Here is a 23,382-nt window from a genome sequence, read left to right on the forward strand (position 1 = left end):
CTTCCCACCTCTGGGGCTCCCATTGGTCCCCGCTCGCTACTTGTAAGGAGGTCGCGGTTGCAATAGCCACCATCGCCGTCGCATGCGCAGGCCGCACCCTGCAACGTCGGCGGCAGATTTCCCAGGAAATGTTCACGTCTTCGGAATCTCCTCAGCTTGCTACGACGCAGCTCAACTTCTCCAGGAGCACGCCAGTCTTCGCAAGCTGCTGGAGGTCTTCATCATCTGTTGCAACGACCAGTTCGTGTCCTCTGCGGTTTAGAGATTTTTCCGTGTGAACTTTATCGCTAGTTAAGCTACTAACTTTGCACTGGAATTTCTAACAGCTGGAGATCTGGCGAGGCCACCGCCCCCTTACAAGCATACCAGCTGGCTCAGATTGCCAAGTCTACACACCACTTTTCAATTTCAGTATGAGTGCGAATTGGCATGCTAGCTGCAGGAATTCTGACATGGTAAATTCCTTGCTTATCATCCTCTGAGCTTCTCATTAGCATACCAAACAGCTCGTTTGATGGTAGTTACTAGTTCAAATTTGTGTCCCCGGAATACTTCAAACGGCTTCGAACCAGGATTAGTCCAATGGAGATGTTGGGTGGCGCGCTACCGGCGTGTGGTGGAAGAAGCTGGTGTGCGGGTACTTCACCAGGTGGGTGCGATTGGTCGGCATGGCCAAAGGGGTGAAGCGGAGGTGAAATTGTGTCGAGACGGTGTGGTGGTGTTGCGGCGGCTAGCAGGTTGGGTGTCAATAGCTTCTGGTCCTGAAGCTTGACCTATTTCCAGCGACCATAGGTTCGGACAAGTCAGTAAGTTACAAACTAGCAGCAAGCTGGTATTTCTCGAACCCTTTATTTGTTTAAGAACATTGGTGGAACAAGGTGTACGAAATATATAAGAATTGAAGATGTTGGCTGTATTGAAAAGCTTCAGACTTCAGCTGCCGTCAGAAGCTTCACCCATTTCCGATGACAGCCACATAGATTCGGACAAGTCGGTAAGCTACAAACTATCACCAAGTTATTATTTTTGAAACCCTAAATTTCTTCAAGAATAATGTCGGAGCCAGAAAATACACGCAAGGGGGCCAAACATCGAGCACAACAAATTGAATGATGGTCATCACTAACAATTTTTAGTTGAATCGCACACGATGTTTCATCGCAATTGAATTTATCAATAGTTGCTTCTGTCTAGAATCCTATTGCGATCTCTTTCTTAATGTAGATCAACAAGCAATCTCATAAAAATATGTCTTCCATTTTATCTTTTTTTTAGGTGAATGTCTTCCATTTTATCTGAGTCTGTTTTGGTATATTACAAATGTATAGCGGGCTAAAAAGGAAAGAAAATAAGGGACATGCTAAGAAATCATAAGACAACATCTGAGCATTGGTTTGGTAGGTCCTGTTTAAGTGATTAAAAAGAACTGATACATGTATAAAATTATTCGGCCAGAAAACAAGCAAGAATGTAACGTACAACTTCACAAGCACACCATAGTGAACACTCAACACTCTCAATACAATACTACAACTTTCCACAATACTCACTTTTCCTCATGAGGGAAGTAGAGGTCATGGAGCAGAAGCTGTTGTGTTGTCGAGCCCCACCCGTGAAGAGCAACCCGACGTCCGATAGCTCTATCTGCCGCTAATTGCCGCCTGAAGGCCAAAGAAACGCAGACTTATTCATTTATCATGGTGAAGTTCCACGACTTTATCTGGTTCAGTTGGGTGAAGTTGCCAGTGGAACCTGCAAATACCAAATATATCTTGTCCTGCAGAAGCTGTGATAGATCAATGTAGATATCTCCTTGGTAGACATACCGCCCACGGATGCTGTGTTGGACTAGAAATACTTGAAACAATTTTGATGTGCCGTGGTACCTGATACTGACCCATACATCAGAGCCACTTGAGAGGATGATGGAAACATTACTAAGCGGGTACTGTCGAATAGATTTGATGTTGTTGATGTCGATGCCAACATGGTTGCCGTCAAGGTCATCCTCATAGCTCTTTCTCGTGTCAAACTCGACGGCTACAACTGGGTCCGTATTCGTGCCGTCTGTCGTGTCATTGCATATGCCAAGCCACTGGCCATTGCTGTTGCTGGGCAACGATGGATTGTTTGTGAGCACAAATGCCATACCTTCTCCAGCCCCATTCTGACCGGGTTGGATGTTGAGCAGGAAATCTGTCCTGAACAAGGTGGGCGCCATGCGCTTGTTGTTCCACAGCTTGAGGGTTTCCCTTGCATAAACCACTCTCCCCGACCGGTGGCGCATGTTTCCGGTACTTGGGGTGATCTGCAAGGCGCCATCTGCAATTGTTGAGCCTGGGCTGAAGGTGAAATCATCCATATTGATTGCGTTGAAGTTGGGATAAGTAAACTGCAAGCAACTACAGGTTCTACTGCCTAGGGCTAGGACGACAATAGCTGCATAAGCTATACATGAAAAGCTCAACATGCTATTGGTATTGGGCATTGCCATGCTAAATGGTTCCTATAGCTTCCTACAACTTTCTCAAGAAAGAGGAGTATTTATACGATCCTTATACTTCGCTGCTTCTCATTACGGAGGCGGGGAGGAGTTGACAAAGTACATGGAAGAGACATAGTCAATGGGGATCGTCAGGATAAAGCCTGAGAAAATATTTGTGCAGCTGTAGAGAAACTTCCCATTGTTAGAATAAGAAGCGGTGCCGGCAAAATGTTAGGACAGATGCTACTCACCAACAATATGTTTGACTATGCGATCTCCCATCTTTTCTTTTTACTAGAGAGGGATGAAAAGAGGGACATCTGAGAGGATCAACAAGGTCTATTTAACAAGCGGAACAATGACATTAACATAAGAAAACATTCAGAGGTGGAAGAAAACTTATCCGTCACAACATGATAGTGCCAGTTATGAAGGACTTAGGTAGAAATCCCTTTCATTCAATAATTCTTTATATCGGATTCCTTGTCAATGCAGAACTTGTCTCCAGAGTTGAAAGCTCTTACAATTTACAAGTGTAACACATGATGTAGTCAAAGAAAACAAGCATTGTAACTCGACTCGCTTAATATATTTGTAAGTTATACTTGGATGAGACATAGTCAGTGGGAATCGTCATATACAGCCGGCAACGACAAAATGTTCGTAGTAGTAAGTTTGACTACGCAATCATCTCTTATTTTCTTTCTAGACTCTAGAGGCAAATTCAAAGAGGGGCTTACAGTAGAAATAAGGGGGCTGTTGAACAAGTAAAACAGTGTAACATACAAAAACATTAAGAGGTAGAAGAAACTGATCGGTGACAACTTGATGGAAACAGTGTAGTTTCCATTGGCTTGCAGGAGTAATACTGTGGAACGTTGAACTTGATGTCTCTCCGAACTCTGGTTCATTCACCTGCTTGCTTGGGACAACACTGGGTATCTCTGTCCGCCTCAACTGTTTTTCCAGTCACCCAAGTGAATGGAAAAATGAGATGTTCTTGTTCACAGCTTCTATTATTTCTAGCTTTTAGGCGAACTTTGAACTGAACCAAGTATGCAGGGCAAATCAAGAAAATCCTCCTACTGTCATTTGTTACTACCCCTCCAGCTCCACCTCCTCCCGTGCGTAGGAGACAGCCTTCGCCATGGACTGCGTTGTTCCAACAAATGACAATTAAGGTTCAGAGACACAGTAATACAAAAGTGTTTCACTTTCATCCAATTACAGTAGAAATAACGAGGCTGTTGAACGAGTAAAACAGTGTAACATACAAAAATGCTAAGAGGTAGAACAAATTGATCAGTGACAACTTGATGGTGCCATACCTCTTTTTTTTTTGTGAGTGATGGTGCCATCCCTTAAGTAGTTTCCACTGACATGTAATACTGTGGAGCGTTGAACTTGATGATCTTATTCACGCGTTTGATTTGGACTTAGTGCCTTTGTTTCTGCCTTTTATGCTGGTGTGGAGATCTTGAAAAAAAAATGATTTCCCTACACTTTGAGATGTTGTATTCTAAACAATCTCTAAGGGGATAAGTTCATGGTTTGGATATGACTCAAATAGGCCTTATCTGCACTGCTCTTTATTCCATCATATGTTTTTCACATGGTCTACCAATATTTATATGATAAATTTGTAAAGTTGATGATAGCCAAGGCAACTCTAACATGAACTTGCACCGCAGCACCATTTACATGCTGCCTGTGTTCCCGCACCAAATATATGTGCCAATTTGCGCAAAAAGAATAAAAAAATTTCTTTCTTCTGAAGGCATCTCTTGAAGCCAACCATGCCAAAATATCTGAAAGTCTGCTGCTGACTCAAAAAAAAATCAGGGAACAAAAGATTTTCTTCTGCCATAATATTTCCTAAAGAAGTGTCCGTCTGCTTGCATGCCTTGTTGTTCACAGGCACCTGAAAAGAAGTGCCCGTCTGCTTGCATGCCTTGTTGCTACCTGCGACCAGATGATGAGCAGTGTTCCCATGTATATTAGACCAAGATTATGCATGATGAGCAATGTCCGTCTGGGATTCAATCCCCTCCTTACTATGGCAAATGTTCAGACTGACAAATGAATGGCCGGCTCATCATGAGTGATTGTTGCAGATGTTGGTCACTTGTTACAAACTGCCGGGATTCAACACAGATCGTCAAGCAAATTTTCAGAATTTGAAAACCCCATCCCATTCAACTGGGTTAACAATGCAGTTTCAGGAAATCGCATGTTCACCGAGCAACTTTCAACAAAACTCATGATGTCCACAACACTCGGGTTATCTATGTCAATGTTAATAAGTGGTGTATTTGACTTGTTCACCTGCATGCTACCCCAATCAGACAACTATGGTGTGTAGCACTGGGCATGTTTGCCTTGTTCATCTGTTTTGCCAGTCGCCCAAGTTGAATGGGAAAATGGAATGTTCTTTCTCACCACATCTATTTATTTCTTACTTTAGCCCATGTTTGAACTGAACCCAGCCGTGGTCGAGAGATCAGAGCAAAGTACAAAGAGAGGGATGAACTTTTCAAATATGCGGGGTAAATCAAGAAAGTAGATTCTGCTCTACTCATTTCCTTTTTGCTTTTGTTATTGTCAAAATATTACCATCCTTTTGCCCCCTCCTTGTAATTCTAAAGGGCTTTACTGAGATCTACTTTGTGTTCTACACACTCTCTTGTGGATAATTCATCTGTTGTAACATGACATCTGTAACTGAAGAATGGCTCTGTTCTACATCTCACCTACCCTCCTTCCTTTATATCCCCATCTATCTTCACCAAATTGTACATCAAAACCAGGATATAAATCAATAGAAGGACATTAATTTCATAATGAGGCAGAGCTGTAGTTATTACCGTTGTTGAATCCTTGCTGTCATTTCACGTAGGAAAGGTCTTGTCTGGAGGGCTCCTGAATGCTGCCTGCGTGCAAGCTCTCACAGTCAGGTAATAATGCTTGTAGTCTTGGTTAGTTAGTCCATCGACGCTATTTGGAAAAGGAGAAATAAAGAAGCCCACTATGGATCCAAGAAACTAGAAAAAAAATATACATGCAGGAAAAAGGCAAAACCTCTAGACCAAGATTAGGTATGATACTAGCTGGGAATCAACCCTCTGCTCACTGTGGCAAATTTTCACACTGACAAACAAATGTTCAGTTCTTTATGGATATAAAACTATCAGTTCTGGAGCTTTTCCTGGAACGAAATGGTATGGTTGAGTAACTCATCTCGACTGTTTTCAGTTCATATTGTCTATTCCCATTCCATAGTCTCAAAAATAACAATTCAAAAATCAGGTATCATCACATCACAAACACATACAGAAACAACGCCGGTTGAGCCGACTCAAACAGGGTAGCAACTCGGCCAAAAAAATGAACACAGCGGACATGAATCAACCACAGCAAGAGGCCTTTTTTGCTGGGTTCATTCAGTTGTGTTGACAGAAAAATATTGTGTGTGCCCATGAAGCTGCATCTCTATAAAATTGTTGTTATCATTGTCAGTAAAAACTCTGGTCATTCACATGCACGCTGCTATTTGTACAAGAGTACATACTCCAAATTTACTTAATCGACATTGATGCAATTTCTCTGTGAATAACAGATCCAAAGCTATATTGAATTTACTAGCTACAGAAAATATGCAAAAAAAAAAAATACTTCCTAAAAGGCAGTGTTTTACCAAAGTACTGAATGAATAAGTTCAACTAAACATCACACCAGTAAACGGTCTGAACATTTGAGTACACTAATAGGTTCACAATCTGCACTAGGATTTAGGATAATCATAATAACTGACTGTTATGGAAAGGATGACCGATTACAGTATAATTTAGCCACACCGAAATAATACATGTCCAGAACGACCAGTGCTAGGTAAACAAGAAAAAGGGTAACAATTGCTCTGAACTGGAAATCAACCAAGCAGGAGTGTGAGCACCAGCAAAATTCAGCGGCATGATACCGGCAGATTCAGAGGTACACAAACAAGTACTTCAGCCGACAAAATAGCCAATTCTTGCACAAGGGTGGTTTGAAGGTAAAAAACTACTGCCCATCTCCATCTGCTAATGACTCCGAGAACAGAGGAACATAAGGTAGAAATCGTTGTGTATTCTTCTCGAGATTAAGGATACAGCCAACTTTCTGATGTTGCATATCATACGGTACCATGGTATCACCTCCACGTGAAACCAGGTAAATGGTGTCGCAATCTGGATGAATCCCAGCCACCCTGTACTTCTCCCCAGTCATGCTGATAAGCTCATCGATGCTGGCAGTGTGCTTCAGAACGAATTCTTCACTGTCACAATCCTTGAGGCACCAGAGTTCTGTCTCAGAATCTAGTGTTTTATTGTTATCATCGACGGAAGCTACACCATAGAGTAAGCACCCCTGCGACGATCCAATCGCACCAAATCTTCGACCGTATGGCATAGGGATAGTCTTCCGCACTTTGCCCTCCATGTCCATCCCCAGGAGTGCATACTCGTTGCTGATGCCGTTCGGGTTGCCAATCACGTACATCATACCGTTGAGAAAGACACCCTTGCTATAGAAGAACAGCACCACTTTCTCGGCAATCCCACCATCTCTGCGACTCCAGGCTCCTGTTTGCGACGAGTAGATGTTCACTCCTGTCTTGTACGTTTCCACAGAGGTCTTCTCAAAACAAAAAACGTGGAAATGGGATGAGACTGCCGGATCAAAAGCCAGACCTGCCATACAGTTGTCTTTATTAATGTATACATTGTCTTTATTAATTTATACAGAAATAATACACGGTTTAGATACATTTATGCATGACAGTGAATTGACCACTTTATAAGAAAAATCGACCAAAAGACGCCAACCCTGAGGCCACCCCAAGCGAGCCAACGACTTTGTCGTCCAAGCAGCCACAGGTGACACCCCTACCATATGTCACTGAGCCGCTACTCCACACCAACACACGCACACACACACCGATCCCGTGGTCGAGTTTCCCAAGGAAGCTGACAACCCTACTGCCCAAGCAACCAAAGACGACACCCTAGGACATAATCGCATCAACGCACACACCAACCCCTTGCTGACAATGCAAAAACATTCGTGCGTGTTGGCTGATGCTTGAAAAATTATTTGCCTAATTAAGCACGTACGACAAGCTCTCAAGTTCCAGCGGCCGGGCCGTGTGTGCATGGTGGATTACTCTACATGCATCATGACTTTGTACGTGGATATATATGTCCTTGTCACAATTAGACTGACAAGCAATTTACTTATTTTCAACTGTCGAGGTATAATGCAAATGTAATATCAACTACTGTTTTTTGGGTTGAAATTAGGCAGGCTAGCTGACATAGATACACAAGTTCATCACCCAACCTCTCCAGCCAGAACACTGACATAGATACACAAGTCAATGTTGCTGAAATTGTCCTTCACTCCTTCAGTGTAACACTAAAGTAGACGTAGACCCACGAGTAGTTACATTCATCTTTTCTTTGACTAACAGAGTAACGGGCATCTCTCACAGCCACAGCCACAAAAGCCATGTGAAAATCAAACAACACGGGCACACATAATTACAGATAGCGCACCTACATTGACTTGTAGTCAAAGCACATCAAGGGTCGGATTTGCAACGATTTGCTACTCCACTAATAATGGCATTGTTACAAGATCCGTGCCTGTTTTTACCCTGAAAGAGCATGGAACAACTTTTTGTAGCCACAAAGATAACCAGATCATGGGAACATGCCTTCGAGGAACTCTTCGAAACCTTCATCATTGTTTCCTGAACTCCTTGAAGAAGCTCCCTTCCGATCTGCAGCATCTTTGCAAGAGTAAGTTTCATGCCACTGGAATCTATGGCATCCCTAAATCCCCAATAAACAAACACAAGATGCATGCATGAGCACAGAATAATCGACAAAGCCCAAGGCTGTTGCAGGTTCTGGTCAGCCCAATGCAGGCATATGTTCTACTGAGCGCAGAGCCATGACATTTGCGTACATGAATAAACACAAGATCTGTGTTCCAAATAGGCCTTATTTACAAGGCCCGAGATCAGCCGTGACCTGGGCCCATGCTAACTGAACATTTAGGTGCCAAATATCTTGAAAAGTGCTGTTCGGATTTCAGGAAAAAGGATGGTGCCAATAGGCCACGGGGATGTTATAAAAACCCTGTTTGAGATTCGGCCGCCTTAGGAGTGCAGTAGCCAAGCAAGCCATTAACTAAGCATTAGACCCCTACCCCCCAACCCAACAAAGTACATGACCAATATAAAAGGTGTATCCAATCAGCTGTACCTTTTTTCTTTCTTCTATCTTTCTTGGCCTCATCCTCAGAGGTATCATCACTTTCTTCATGTTCTCTGCAGTTTGAACAGAGTCAAAGAATGTAGTGCAACAAAATAATGGGGTTGGACAAGAACAAGAACTTAAGATACCTCTTTCTCTTGTCCCTGTCTTTCAACTCAATTTCCTTTTCACCGTAGGGATCTTCCTGCTTCTCTTTCTCTTTCTCCTTCAGCCTCTTATAAGCAAGCTTTTCTGCACATCTTTCATAATGTACTACAATCAGGCTAAATAATCAATTGGGCACTTGCTTGAACAAAATGAAAGCACAAAAGACGAAGCAAGAAAAAGTGGTCCAAGGAAAAGTTAAAGAAATATAACTATCATGGTAAGAAAGAGCAGTGCCAAATCTGCTTCAAACAAATCCTATTATGGAACAGTGGATTCACTAACCCCTTGCAAGCTACCAGCTTCACTAGTGCTTGTTTCTGCTCCCCTGCTTCAACATAAGAAAAATTCACCTGAAAATGATAAGAGAAAAATGTAAGTGCTACAAATACAGCTGAAACAGTTCTTTATAAAATGTGTTCTGTGTTTTACACATTTTAGCATGAGCAATAGGACTTTAGTCAAGAACATACCTCATAACTACCTAGCCCATGTTTTTCATCACAATGCCTATTGCCACAGATAAATTGCCCTGCAAAAGAGCATATTCGGACCATTGCTAAAGATTTTGTATTGATTCTGAACAACTGTTTGAGCAAACAGACAATTTTCAGAAGAAAAAAAACTCTGTATTGTCTAACACCTTAGTAGAATTAGAAAAGAAAACTACAATGATGGCTTCCAAAATCTAGAGATTCAGTTATGATTTGTTTTTGAGTTTGGTGGTAATTTGGCGCAAGCACCCCAACTGCTCTCTGACATGGAGCTAAATAAAAGAAAAGTATGCCTAATAGTGTAAAGAAATAAAGCTTTAAGCTCAGTAACCTTTAATTACAATTTCTTTAAATACCCTTTTAAGTTCTAGACTTCCGTTTGAATGGTCTGTTACTAGCAACAGAATACTCATACAATTTAAGTTCAGTCATACTTTTCAGAGAAATTATTTTAGATGGAAATTAATAGATGGGATTGCTTAAGAATACCTTTGCCAGATATCACTTCTTTTTCTGTTCTCCATCTCAATCCAATCTGCAGGAGAATATACCATTGTAAGATGGGATTCATATCCAAAACTACAGATGATTTTAGAAGGGGAAAAAAACTGGTTGGGCATCCATTCATCATCCTGCCACTGAAAATGCACGACTGCCATATCGTTAATAGTTGTTCACTTCTGCGTTACAAGGATAATCAGTGTTTGTGTGTGCCTGCCAGAACATAATATGAAAAATGGGCAGGTTGGCAAACATGGTTCTTGCAATATGCACATTGATATAAATCCACAACCAAAAGAACAATTTCTAGTTATTCCTGCCTGTGCATTAATTTTATGAAATATGAATTCATCAAGGTCACAAGAGTCACAATTGGAAGGACACTATTGTTGCCTTTAGATGTCTCTCCAAAAGTCATGTCATGCATTCTTCCTTTTGTATATGATTCAAGACTAAAGAAGAAACTACATGTTTACATCAAGAAACATTATTCATTGACATAGGGTTAAAGCACCATACCTTGCCTTTTTTATACTGGGTCATGTCAGCAATGCAATACCTGCCTCAAGTTAAGGACCATAAGCACACTATAATTAAGTCTTACAAAGTTACAAAGAACGGCACACACATCAAATACAGCTCCCATTTATACAAGCAATGATCAATACTGGTTGACAGAAAGCACAAGTTCATGAGGCACTGAGGTGAAACCATGAAGCACTTAAGTCTTCATGCAGAAGAGCATACCAATACAGAGGACAGCAAGAGATATATGCCCTTTACAGGTTTAAGGTACATTCACATGCCTTATGCCTATTTACATTACCAAACTATTAAATAACTATATGTAATGACATTAGCATCAGCATACATGAACTTGTTATTTCACAAAAATATCTGAAAAATATGCCATGTACTGACATGTCCTCATAGAAAGAACAATGCAATATAAAATATACTAAAAATGGATACTCTTTAAAAAGCTTGTCATAGTAACGTTTGACCAGCCTCTTCTCCCAAGTTGAATCCATGTCATCTTCCTCGGAAAGAATGAACCTTTCAAATGATAGAAGAAGAAAAGTGAGGCATTTATGAAATTATGAGTTTCCTAAAACCACAGGCATATGTTAATAGGATGTGGTTCAGACCTGTATCCTTCTCTCAATGTATCCTTATCAGTTTTGATGGGCAGACTGTTATCCACATTTTTCTCATGGCCATAAAACTGAACTGTTGAAAGGTAAAGACATATATCAGTGGCACACAGAAAATGAATGATGGATATCATGTACGCTAAGGTTAAAAGAACTGTAATGTTGAGTGTCTGATCTCCAATTCTTTCTACAACGAAGGGGTCTATTCTTTCATTCCACTATTTGTGAGATTGGGATGCATTAAAAAAAAGTTCGGCAATGAAGCGTTGATCTATCTATGTGCTGACATTTGGCAAAAAAAAAATGCACCATTGCACAGGACTGGTTATCAATATATTGGAGACCAGGACATAATCCTATGTTAAAAATGCATATTAGAATGTTCATCTATATTAAGCTAGGTAACAAGTTATAGTAGAAATACACAACCCATGTATGGATGACGGTAGCCCCCAATTGTTCCTTAAGTAGAGGGGACTGTTCATCATTCAGTTTCTTTGGGAAACCAAGGCTGAGCAAATAAATAGCTCATTATATGCCATTGCCCCAGTTTCCATTTCACTATGAGGGCAACTCAATCATCGGGACAAGGTAACAATATATCACAGTTTAAGGTACTACTAAAGCAAGCTCACAAGCACACTGAATGATTGTAATCAACAGATTATAGTGTGATGGTTGCTCAATTCCACACAGAATTCAGCATTTTAGATAACTAGCAATAACAGGAGCACGAGAAGGCTGCGGGATCAATTTTGGATAATCGATGGCTGTGTTTGTATGTGAAGTTACAGCAGAACTGCAACTGTTTTTTGCATACTTGAAAGTTACAACTTACACGTGTCCCCTGTTTTTTAACACTATTAGTGCTACCAATTAGAATTTAGCTTGCCTAACTCATGATTCATTACCATGCCATTTTATTCCCAAACCATTTTGCTCAACCACAAATAAATGCCTTAACCAACACAATTCCAGAATCAATCAGCAAAAAGGGGGAATTGTTATGTGACCTGTCTATGGGTTGACATTGGGCAAAAAATATAAATCCCATATTAAAAATCCATATTAGAATGTTGTCTGTATTAAGCTAGGTGACAAGTTACACATAGAAATACAAAATCCATGTATGGATGAAGGTAGCCCCCAATTATTTCTTAAGTAGAGGGGACTGTTCAACATTCACTTCCTTTTGGAAACCAAGACAAAGCAAATAAATGACTCATTATATGCCACTGCCCCAGTTTCCTTTTCACCATTGAGACAAGGTACAAATACATTAGACTTAAAGCTAACTCTAAAGCAGGCTCACCAGCACAATGAATGGTTGTGATCAATTACAAAGCCAGAAGCATATATAGTAGTCGTGGTGTGTTGGATGCTTAATTCCATACAGAGGTCAGCACTTGAGCTAATTTTAGTAATAACACAAGGACAAGAAGTTTGCAGGGTCAATTTTGTATGCGTAGTTACATCGGAAATGCAAGTTTTTAGTGGACTTGCAAGTTACAAATTTTGCCTGTTCTTTGAACCCCCACCACCAAGTATAATTTGGTTTACCTAACTCGTGATCTCGTTGCCATGCTATTTTATTCAAAAACCCATTTTCATCAACCATAACCAACACAAATCCAGAGTCAATCAGAAAAAATTGGGGCAAAGATAATAAGAGCATGCTTTTGCAGGAAACAACAGCAGCAGCAGCAGATCATACCATAATCCTTCATGAACTTCTTGTGGCGATCGTACGCGTTGAGCCCCCGGATGTGCGACTGGTACTGCCTGCATCCATGAATCCCACATCCAGAGTCGTGAAGCAACAATTCAGCCTATGAACCACAAGCACACCAGGCTAATCTAACTTGTACAGGGCAATTATGGGCCAAGAAGTAAATTACAGTTCGCGGACACGATTACTTTGCATATCACCGAGATAAAAAAAAAGAGTAGTAAACCGTGCAGAAGATTGTAAAACACAGCATTACTTGTGCAGGGAGATTAGTTTGTGTATCCTCGAGAATTAAAAGTAGTAAACCATGTGAGGATTGAATCCTCGAGAATTAAAAGTACTTAACCATGTGAGCATTTCTCGTTAACAGTCTTGACAACACGGAATTTATTTAGAATAAAAAAAAAAGCTAGGTTTTTTATAGCCGATTCGAGCAGAAAGAAATCAGATTAAATCGACGAGTACTAAATCGAAGAAGGTAAAGAGAGGGAGGCGACGAGATCCTTACATCCTCCTCTCCTCCCTGTCGAAGATGGCGGACTTGAGCCGCCCCAGCGATGCCATCGCGCTCTCTCGCCCGCTCCGCCTCGCCTCGTCTGAGCCCCTCAGCAGCCGCTGCCGGCGCACGAGCACCAGCCTACCCACAGGATGCCGCGCCGGGGTTTGGGGGAGGATGGTAAGCGAGCGCCTGGTGCGCCGGCGGCGGCGGCGGCGTCCGAGTAGGGCCGGGCGGCTGGTGGCTGGAGCCTTGAGGTGGCCGAAGGGAACCACGATGTCTGGTAGAGCCCATCTCACGGGCCGGGCTTTTTAGCAGCGGAGCACAAAGGGCCAGCTACCCCTCAAAAAGAAATACAAAGGGCCAGCCCAACTCACGGGGTTGAACCATGATGATGATTCGGAATTTCGGATGATGAGTTGGGAATTTCCTAACAGCCACTCCAACGCGCCGACTCATTTCATTGGCCCGTGTCTGTTTAGGTCACCGCGGATAAAAAAATCGGCTCAAGCATCAACTCAAATGAGCGCGTGTCCGCTTTTCGTTCGCCCGTCGATTCATTTTCGGCCCAATTTTGGGTCTGATTTGCGTCGGCGTGTAAACGAAGCGAACGCGCGCGACGCGCGCCTACTCCTTCCCGTGGCCTGTTAGTCGGTGGCACATTGGCCATCCTCTTCCACCCCTGTCGACAGGAAGCCCTCGCCCACCCTGCCTTGTCGCCATCGCTGCCCAGTTTCGATGTCTCTGCCATCAGTTCATGCCTCCACACCCTCCCCCCCTACACCGCCACCTCCCATGTTGCCGCCAGCACCACCACGCCGCCGGGCCACCACAGCTTTCCACCCCCGCCCCCACTCTGACGTCGCCGGAAGCACGAAGCCGCCCCTGGCTAGGTCCTTCTTCCGTCGCCGCCGCGCTCGCGTGACGTCGCCAGGGCAACCACCTGGTCAAGGGGAGGCGCGCAGCTCTTCGCCAGCCAGCTTCTTCGCCAGCCCGCAAACTCTTCAACAGTTTGCCTCAAGGTACAAATGGACTCCATCGACGAGTTCTTTTTTCACAATTTTCTATGTGACTCCGACGATTATTCATCTGATGATGAGGAGATGGTGGCTGCTGTGTTGGTCCATGACCACCTTAATAAGCAGCGGACGTTGTTCTGGGGCTCGATCCCGGGGCACACTCCGGCGTTGAATCGCAACCGAGAGAGCGGTCATTTCCTTCTTTGGAAGGACTACTTTGACTCATCCAACCCGTTGTTCAAACATCAAAAATTTCGGCGGCGTTTTCGTATGGCTAGGCATGTTTTCAACCGTAATAGAAAGGGGTGGTCAGATACGATGAGTTTTTCGAGTGCAAAGAGGATGCCCTTGTAAAGATTGGCTTCTCATCTTATCAGAAAATGCACTGCGGCTATTCGAATGCTTGCATACGGAGTGCCCGGTGATCTCATTGATGAGTACGTCTGTATAAGTGAGTCTACGTGCCTAGAGTCCATATACAGGTTCTGTAAGGTTGTGATTGTTGTGTTTGGCCCTGAGTACTTGAGAGAGCCGACTGTTGAAGATACAACCCACTTGTGCGCCATGAATGCCAGCATGGGCTTTCCAGGGATGCTTGGCAACATAGAGTGCATGCACTGGGAGTGGAAGAACTGCCCTTCTGCTTGACAAGGGCAGTATAAGGGGCATGTCAGGGCTTGCACTGTCATACTTGAGGCAGTGGCCTCACAAGATCTCTTGATCTGGCACTCTTTCTTTGGCATGGCCGGATCGCACAATAATATCAACGTGCTTCAACGCTCGCCGGTGTTTGCAAGACTTGCCAAAGGCAACAGTCCGCCGGTCAATGTTGACATTAACGGCCACAACTACCACTAGTAGAAAACAGGGCTTTGGTCCAGGCCGAGTCAGCCCATTAGTCCCGGTTCAATCTAGAACCGGGACCAATGTGGGCATTGATCCCGGTTCGTGAGCCCAGGGGGCCGGCCGGGCCACGTGGGCCATTGGTCCCGGTTCGTCTGGACCTTTTGGTCCCGGTTGGTGGGATGAACCGGGACCAATGGGCCTCGCTCCTGGCCCACCACCATTGGTCCCGGTTGGTGGCTTGAACCGGGACCAAAGGCTCCCCTTTAGTCCCGGTTCATGCCACCAACCGGGACCAATGAGGTGCCTATATATACCCCCTCGCGCAAGAGCAGAGCACAGTGCTCTGTTTTTCTGGCCGGGGGGGAGAGGGCTTTGTGGTGCTCTAGCTCACCTCCTATGCACATGAGGTGTTCGATGGAATGCCCGAGCCACACTACTTAAGCTTTCTCCTCTCGAAGCTCGACCTCCAAGCTCCATTTTCCTCGAGATTTGTCTAGATTTAGCGGTCCGTCACGCCCCGTCCCCGTCTTCACCGCCGTCGATCACCCGCGCCGATCTCATCACCGACACCACCGTGGTGAGCCTCTTGTTCTTATCTTCTTTCTGAAAGGAAAAATATTCTTACTTGTATGTTTAGATAGATACTTGTATCATTTTCTTACATTTATTATTGCATCTTATATAGTGCGATGGTTTTGGTATCCGCCCCCGTCGGCCCTCGTCCTGTCTATGATTCGGATGTGGTATGTATATTATCTTTATAACTATTGGTTCATTTATTGTTTATGAAAATTATGCCGACCAACGTGACATAGATTTTATTTATCTAGGATGTATGTGAATCGGAAATGCCAACCGACCCTATTGTCGAGAGGTTAAATTTAGTTGAAGAAGAAAACAATTTGTTGAAGGAAAAAATAAAAAAATTGAGGAGGAGAAGATGATATTGGAGTTGCATGTTGCGGATGTCGTCGATGATCACAAGATCAAGATGGATGCAATGCGCTTGAAGATTAGAAAGATTAGAAAATATGCCATTCATACCGAGGCTTGGTATCATTATGCCGTTGGATCAATTGTTACCTTGGTTGCGATTATGATCGCATTTGTTTTCGCATTGAAATGTTTTACATAGTTTCAATGTATGGTTTAATTAATTAGATGCTCTGGAGAGCTATATGTTGTTAGATGAGAACTATGTATGCACTTTGGTTTTAATGTGATGATGAACTTCTATTAATTTGGACACTTAATTATATATAATGCACGCAGATGAACCGGCAATGGATGTACGGTGACAGACACACCCGCGAGTACATTAAGGGCGTGCATGAGTTTCTCGATGCGGCTGAGGCAAACAAGCAGAATGGTTTTATGTGTTGTCCATGCACTGAATGTGGGAATACGAGGTCTTACTCTAACCGGAAAATCCTTCACTCCCACCTGCTTTACAAGGGTTTCATGCCACACTATAATGTTTGGACGAGGCACGGAGAAATAGGGGTTATGATGGAAGACGGCGAAGAAGAAGAGTACGATGACAACTATGTGCCCCCTGAATACGGTGATGCTGCAACGGGGGGAGCTGGTGAAGATCAAGAGGAACCAGACGATGTGCCCAATGATGCTGCAACGGGTGAAGCTGCTGAAGATCAAGAGGAACCAGACGATGTGCCCGATGATGATGATCTCCGCCGGGTCATTGTCGATGCAAGGACGCAATGCATTAGTCAAAAGGAGAAGCTGAAGTTCGATCGCATGTTAGAGGATCACAAAAAAGGGTTATACCCCAATTGCGAAGATGGCAACACAAAGCTCGGTACCGTACTGGAATTGCTGCAGTGGAAGGCAGAGAATGCTGTGGCTGACAAAGGATTTGAGAAGCTACTGAAAATATTGAAGAAGAAGCTTCCAAAGGATAACGAATTGCCCGACAGTACATACGCAGCAAAGAAGGTCGTATGCCCTCTAGGATTGGAGGTGGAGAAGATACATGCATGCCCTAATGACTGCATCCTCTACCGCGGTGCATACAAGGATCTGAACGCATGCCCGGTATGCGGTGCATTGCGGTATAAGATCAGACGAGATGACCCTGGTGATGTTGACGGCGAGCCCCCCAGGAAGAGGGTTCCTGCGAAGGTGATGTGGTATGCTCCTATAATACCACGGTTGAAACGTCTGTTCAAAAACGAAGAGCATGCCAAGTTGATGCGATGGCACAGTGAGAACCGAAAGAAAGATGGGAAGTTGAGAGCACCCGCTGACGGGTCGCAGTGGAGAAAAATCGAGAGAAAGTACTGGGATGAGTTTGCAAAGGACCCAAGGAATGTATGGTTTGCTTTAAGCGCGGATGGCATTAATCCTTTCGGGGAGCAGAGCAGCAATCACAGCACCTGGCCCGTGACTCTATGTATGTATAACCTTCCTCCTTGGATGTGCATGAAGCGGAAGTTCATTATGATGCCAGTTCTCATCCAAGGCCCTAAGCAACCCGGCAACGACATTGATGTGTACCTAAGGCCATTAGTTGAAGAACTTTTACAGCTTTGGAATGGAAACGGTGTACGTACGTGGGATGAGCACAGACAGGAGGAATTTAACCTTAAGGCGTTGCTGTTCGTGACCATCAACGATTGGCCCGCTCTCAGTAACCTTTCAGGACAGACAAACAAAGGATACCACGCATGCACGCACTGTTTAGATGACACTGAAAGTATATACCTGGACAAATGCAGGAAGAATGTGTACCTGGGCCATCGTCGATTTCTTCCGACCAACCATCAATGTCGAAAGAAAGGCAAGCATTTCAAAGGCGAGGCAGATCACCGGAAGAAGCCCGCCATGCGCACCGGTGATCACGTGCTTGCTATGGTCAATGATTTACACTACGTAATCTTTGGAAAGGGTCCCGGTGGACTAGCTGTTCCGAATGACGCTGAGGGACACGCACCCATGTGGAAGAAGAAATCTATATTTTGGGACCTACCCTACTGGAAAGACCTAGAGGTCCGCTCCTCAATCGACGTGATGCACGTGACGAAGAACCTTTGCGTGAACCTGCTAGGCTTCTTGGGCGTGTATGGGAAGACAAAAGATACACCTGAGGCACGGGAGGACCTGCAACGTTTGCACGAAAAAGACGGCATGCCTCCGAAGCAGTATAAAGGTCCTGCCAGCTACGCTCTTACGAAAGAAGAGAAAGAAATCTTCTTTGAATGCCTGCTCAGTATGAAGGTCACGACTGGCTTCTCGTCGAATATAAAGGGAATAATAAATATGCCAGAGAAAAAGTTTCAGAACCTAAAGTCTCATGACTGCCACGTGATTATGACGCAACTGCTTCCGGTTGCATTGAGGGGGCTTCTATCGGAAAACGTCCGATTAGCCATTGTGAAGCTATGTGCATTCCTCAATGCAATCTCTCAGAAGGTGATCGATCCAGAAATCGTACCAAGGCTAAGGAGTGATGTGGCGCAATGTCTTGTCAGTTTCGAGCTGGTGTTCCCACCATCCTTCTTCAATATCATGACGCACGTCCTAGTTCATCTAGTCGACGAGATTGTCATCCTGGGGCCCGTATTTCTACACAATATGTTCCCCTTTGAGAGGTTCATGGGAGTCCTAAAGAAATATGTCCGTAACCGCGCTAGGCCAGAAGGAAGCATCTCCATGGGCCATCAAACAGAGGATGTTATCGGGTTTTGTGTTGACTTCATTCCTGGCCTTAACAAGATAGGTCTCCCTAAATCGCGGTATGAGGGGAGACTGACTGGAAAAGGCACTCTTGGAAGAGACTCAATAATATGCAGGGACGGATATTCTTGGTCTCAAGCACACTACACAGTTCTACAGAACTCTACCTTGGTGACCCCGTATGTCGATGAACACAAGAACAGTCTGCGCTCCAAACACCCGGAGCAGTGCGACGACTGGATTACATGTGAACACATCAGGACTTTCAGCAGTTGGTTGGAAACACGTCTCAGAGGTGACAACACTGTTTGTGATGAGTTGTACTTGTTGTCCAGGGGACCATCTTTGACTGTATTGACTTACAAAGGATACGAGATAAATGGGAATACATTTTACACGATCGCCCAAGATCAAAAGAGCACCAACCAAAACAGCGGTGTCCGCTTTGATGCAGCAACCGAGAGCGGAAAGGATACATATTATGGTTACATAGTGGACATACGGGAACTTGACTACGGACCTGATTTTAAGGTCCCTTTGTTTAAGTGCAAATGGGTCAATCTGTTAGGCGGCGGGGTACAGGTAGACCCACAGTACGGAATGACAACAGTGGATCTGAAAAATCTTGGGTACACTGACGAACCGTTCGTCCTAGCCAATGATGTGGCACAGGTTATCTATGTGAAGGACATGTCTACCAAACCGATAAAAAGAAAATATAAGGAAGCGAATACATCATACGATGAGCCAAAGTGCCACATAGTTCTTTCAGGAAAAAGGGACATCCTGGGAGTGGACGGCAAGACAGACATGTCTGAAGATTATGAAAAGTTTCATGAAATTCCTCCCTTCAATGTCAAGGCTGACCCAAGCATCCTGATAAATAATGAATATTATCCATGGTTACGGCGCAATAAGCAAATGACACAAGCGAAGAAAAAGTGAAGACTTTCTCCCGCAACTATTATGATGATACCATGCCAACTTTGTAACACACGAACATGCTACCATTGTCCGTTTTGTACATGCACATGCTATGTGGGTGAAATTATGATACCATCCCAACTTTCAACTTTTTCAGAGTTCATTTGAAAGTGATTGTCCATTTTGTACACGAAGTGCATCAAGTTTTCTCTATAAGCGCATATATTCTCATTTTTTAGTAAGTTACTCACAAAAGGTGTTTTCAAATTTGAAAACTAATGGCACTAACAGAAAGTTTATAATTTTTCTAAAACTAATGGCACTAACAGAAAGTTTATAATTTTGCTAACCTAAAAGCAAACAGAATTAAAAATTAAAGCAAAAAACAAAAAAAAAATAATGCAAAAAACAAATCAAAAAAATAGGAAAAAACTATTTTTATAGTAAAGTTAATCACAAAATAAAATAAATAAAGCAACAAAGAAAACAAAAAAAAACTAAAAAAGTGTTTTCAAATTTGAAAACTAATGGCACTAACAGAAAGTTTATAATTTTTCTAAAACTAATGGCACTAACTGAAAATTTATAATTTTGCTAACCTAAAAGCAAACAGAATTAAAAATTAAAGCAAAAAACAAAAGAAAATAAATAATGCAAAAAACAAATCAAAAAAACAAGAAAAAAACTATTTTTATAGTAAAGTTAATCACAAAATAAAATAAATAAAGCAACAAAGAAAACAAAAAAACTAAAAAAGTGTTTTCAAATTTGAAAACTAATGGCACTAACAGAAAGTTTATAATTTTGCTAACCTAAAAGCAAACAGAATTAAAAATTAAAGCAAAAAACAAAAGAAAATAAATAATGCAAAAAAGAACTCAAAAAAACAGGAAAAAACTATTTTTATAGTAAAGTTAATCACAAAATAAAATAAATAAAGCAACAAAGAAAACAAAAAAACTAAAAAAGTGTTTTCAAATTTGAAAACTAATGGTGCTAACAGAAAGTTTATAATTTTTTTAAAACTAAAAGCATAAAGAATTAAAAATAAAGCAAATTCTATTTTTATAGTAAAGTTATTCATAAACTAGTGATTCACACAAATTTTAAAAAATACAAATTTAAATTATTCAAAATTTTAAAACTAATGGCACTAACAGAAAGTTTATAATTTTTGTGACCTAAAATCAAAAGGAAATCACTAAAAAACTATAAGTATTTAGTTGTAAGTATAAATAAAAAAATAGAAAAAAAATCTATTTTTATAGTAAAGTTATTCATAAACTAGTGATTCACACAAATTTTTAAAAATTCAAATTTAAACTATTCAAAATTTAAAACTAATGGCACTAACAAAAAGTTTATAATTTTTGTGACCTAAGAGCAAAAAGAAATCACTAAAAAACTGTAAGTATTTAGTTTTAAGTAGAAATAAAAAAATAAAAAACCAAAAAAATGTAGAAATAAAAAAGAAAAACAAAAAAAATGCCACCTACTGGGCCTCCACGGCCTGAATACGACTAGAAACCCTACATGGGCCAGGATTCAGGCCCGCAGAAGGCCCAATAGGCCCACAAGCAGTAGCAAGTTTAGGCCCGAAAGCCTGCATTAGAGAGGAGCTCGGATGGGGAGGCACACCAGCGCTTATAAACAAGTGCCGGCGCCCTTCAGCTAGTGATGTGGGACTAAACTTTTGGGCGTGGGCAGCACAAGGCCATTGGTCCCGGTTGTTGGCACCAACCGGGACTAAAGGGGGCATTGGTCACGGTTCGTGGCACCAACCGGGACCAATGCCCCCCTTTAGTCCCGGTTGGTGCCACCAACCGGGACCAAAGGCCGCCGCTTCCCGCCCTTTGGGCTGCTGAAAATTGGCCTTTGGTCCCGGTTCGTGGCACCAACTGGGACCAAAGGGGTGCATTGGTCCCGGTTGAAGCCACGAACCGGGACCAAAGCCTTTTCTATATAACCAAACACTTAAGAAATTTCCCCCACCCGCCATTCTTCTCTCCAACGCCGCCAGGCTGCTGCGCTGCTCCTCGACGTCGGCCCCTGCCCCGACGTCGCCGTCGCCTCCCCTAGCCGCCCAGGTCGCCGTCGCCGCCCGCTCGCCGTCGCCCGTGCCCTTGCCCGACGTCGTCGTCGATTGTCGCCCTGCCCCGACGCGCGTTGCGCGCCCCGGCCCGCGCGCCCCCGTCATCGCCGTCGCCCTGCCCCGCCCCATTTGTAACGCCCGGATAATCTTGCTACAGAAATCCCACGCTAATCATGCCATGTCATCCCGATTACTGTTGCTAAACGCCCGTTAGTTCAAACCGCGTCAACTTCAAATTTAAAATTAAAATTAATGTCGGCAATAAAAGTTTTCAAAAATTGAAACAAAAATGTTCAGTGGTTGCCAAATATTACACAGGTAATTATGGGGCAGCAAACACATTTTTATAAAATGTCTAAATAGTTTAAAAGGTTTAAAAGCAGAAATGCAAATAGATAAAAAAAAGAGCAAGCCCCCCCCCCTCAACTGGGCCGAATGGCCCAGCTGGCCACCGCGCCCCCCTAGGGCCTCTACCCACCGGGCCGCCAGGCCAGCCCACCCCACCGCGCCCTTATCCCCCTACTGCCCCGAAACTCCAGCCCCACCGACACCCACTCGCCCCCACTCCCCCTCGTCGTTCTGGATCTGGATCGGGATCCCGATCCCCTAGCCCCTCGACCCCGTGCGCGCCGCCCCGCCGCCCATCGCCGGACCGCCTCGCCTCCCCCTCTTCTCCGATCTGGATGCGCCGCCGCCCGAAGGCCTCACCGTCGCCGGACCACCCTGCCGTCGCTGCTCGTCGCCTGGAACTTCTCCGCCCCGTCGCGCCAGCCCCGACTCCTCCTCGAGCCGGCTTTGCTCAACTACAGGGCACGGTGAGCCCCGTCCTCCCTCTCTCCCCTCGTTCTCTGTCGCCGGCGCCGTCCACCCCGCGCCGACCGCGCTCGGCCCTGCGCCTCGCCATGGTCCTCCGCGCCCCTGTACACGCACGCCGCGTCTGCGTCTTTACGCGCCCCGGCCTCCTCGCGGTGCACGCGCGCGGCCCACTCGCGCCCAGCGCTCGGTGCCCCTCCTCCCTGCTCGCCCGCGCGCCCCACTGATGCCGCCTCGCCCTCGCCGTGCAGCCTCGCACTGCTCGCTACCCCGCGTCGGCCATGCCCCTGTTCGCCCGAGCTCCCCACCCCCCACACGCGCGTAGTCTCCAGCCGCGCCCGCTGCTGGCCCTCCTCTCACCGCCAGCTCCACCCTGCAACTGCTCGCCGGCCACCGCCGCCGTGTCCCCGCGCCGCCCCTCGCCCCCGCGGCCGCCGCTCCGGCCTCCTGGCCAGCGCCGTGGCCCCCGGCGCACCGCCACGCTCAGTCGGGTTCGGCCACGCCAAGGCGCATGTGCCCGACGCCCGCGCCAACTATGGCTCACCAGAGCCACTGGCTAGGGGCCCCACCCGCTGAAACGAAAACAAAAACAAAAGAAAAAAAGGAATTTAAAATAAATAAATAAATTTAATTAATCAATTAATTAACTTAGATTAATTAGCTTAACTT

At 44.2% G+C, this 23,382-nt stretch overlaps 2 protein-coding genes across 3 annotated transcripts; both read right to left on the bottom strand.

The window, feature by feature from the left end:
• Positions 1-1,408: 1,408 nt before the first annotated feature.
• LOC123154260 (probable L-type lectin-domain containing receptor kinase S.5) lies at positions 1,409-2,574 on the bottom strand. The gene has a single exon (XM_044573032.1). It carries the CDS (start codon positions 2,492-2,494, stop codon positions 1,685-1,687), a length of 810 nt encoding a protein of 269 aa, XP_044428967.1. The 5' UTR covers positions 2,495-2,574; the 3' UTR covers positions 1,409-1,684.
• A 5,281-nt stretch (positions 2,575-7,855) lies between these two features.
• On the bottom strand, positions 7,856-13,630 carry LOC123150078 (protein FRA10AC1). 2 transcript variants are annotated; one of them, XM_044569870.1, is made up of 11 exons: positions 13,336-13,630; positions 12,813-12,880; positions 11,093-11,174; positions 10,917-11,000; positions 10,464-10,503; positions 9,933-9,978; positions 9,423-9,481; positions 9,235-9,302; positions 8,934-9,044; positions 8,794-8,858; positions 7,856-8,306 (listed from the first exon to the last, which is right to left on the bottom strand). In XM_044569870.1, the coding sequence occupies exons 1-11, from the start codon at positions 13,389-13,391 to the stop codon at positions 8,227-8,229; spliced, it is 759 nt and encodes a 252-aa protein (XP_044425805.1). In that variant the 5' UTR covers positions 13,392-13,630; the 3' UTR covers positions 7,856-8,226. The 2 variants fall into 2 exon arrangements, with proteins under 2 accessions (XP_044425805.1, XP_044425806.1); XM_044569871.1 differs by having other exon boundaries at positions 12,813-12,927; positions 13,336-13,612.
• Between the last annotated feature and the right edge of the window lie 9,752 nt (positions 13,631-23,382).

Source organism: Triticum aestivum, chromosome 7A (assembly GCF_018294505.1).
Source record: "Triticum aestivum cultivar Chinese Spring chromosome 7A, IWGSC CS RefSeq v2.1, whole genome shotgun sequence".
In the NCBI taxonomy this organism is placed as follows: domain Eukaryota; kingdom Viridiplantae; phylum Streptophyta; class Magnoliopsida; order Poales; family Poaceae; genus Triticum; species Triticum aestivum.

Excerpts from the sequence above, each read along its gene's own strand:
- LOC123150078 (XM_044569870.1), bottom strand. The coding sequence starts at position 13,391 with ATGGCATCGCTGGGGCGGCTCAAGTCCGCCATCTTCGACAGGGAGGAG. Across the intron at positions 9,979-10,463 it reads CCCAGTATAAAAAAGGCAAG|ATTGGATTGAGATGGAGAAC; the intron begins GTATGGTGCTTT and ends ATTCTCCTGCAG. Across the intron at positions 9,045-9,234 it reads AAGCTGGTAGCTTGCAAGGG|ATGTGCAGAAAAGCTTGCTT; the intron begins GTTAGTGAATCC and ends ACATTATGAAAG.
- LOC123154260 (XM_044573032.1), bottom strand. The coding sequence starts at position 2,494 with ATGGCAATGCCCAATACCAATAGCATGTTGAGCTTTTCATGTATAGCT.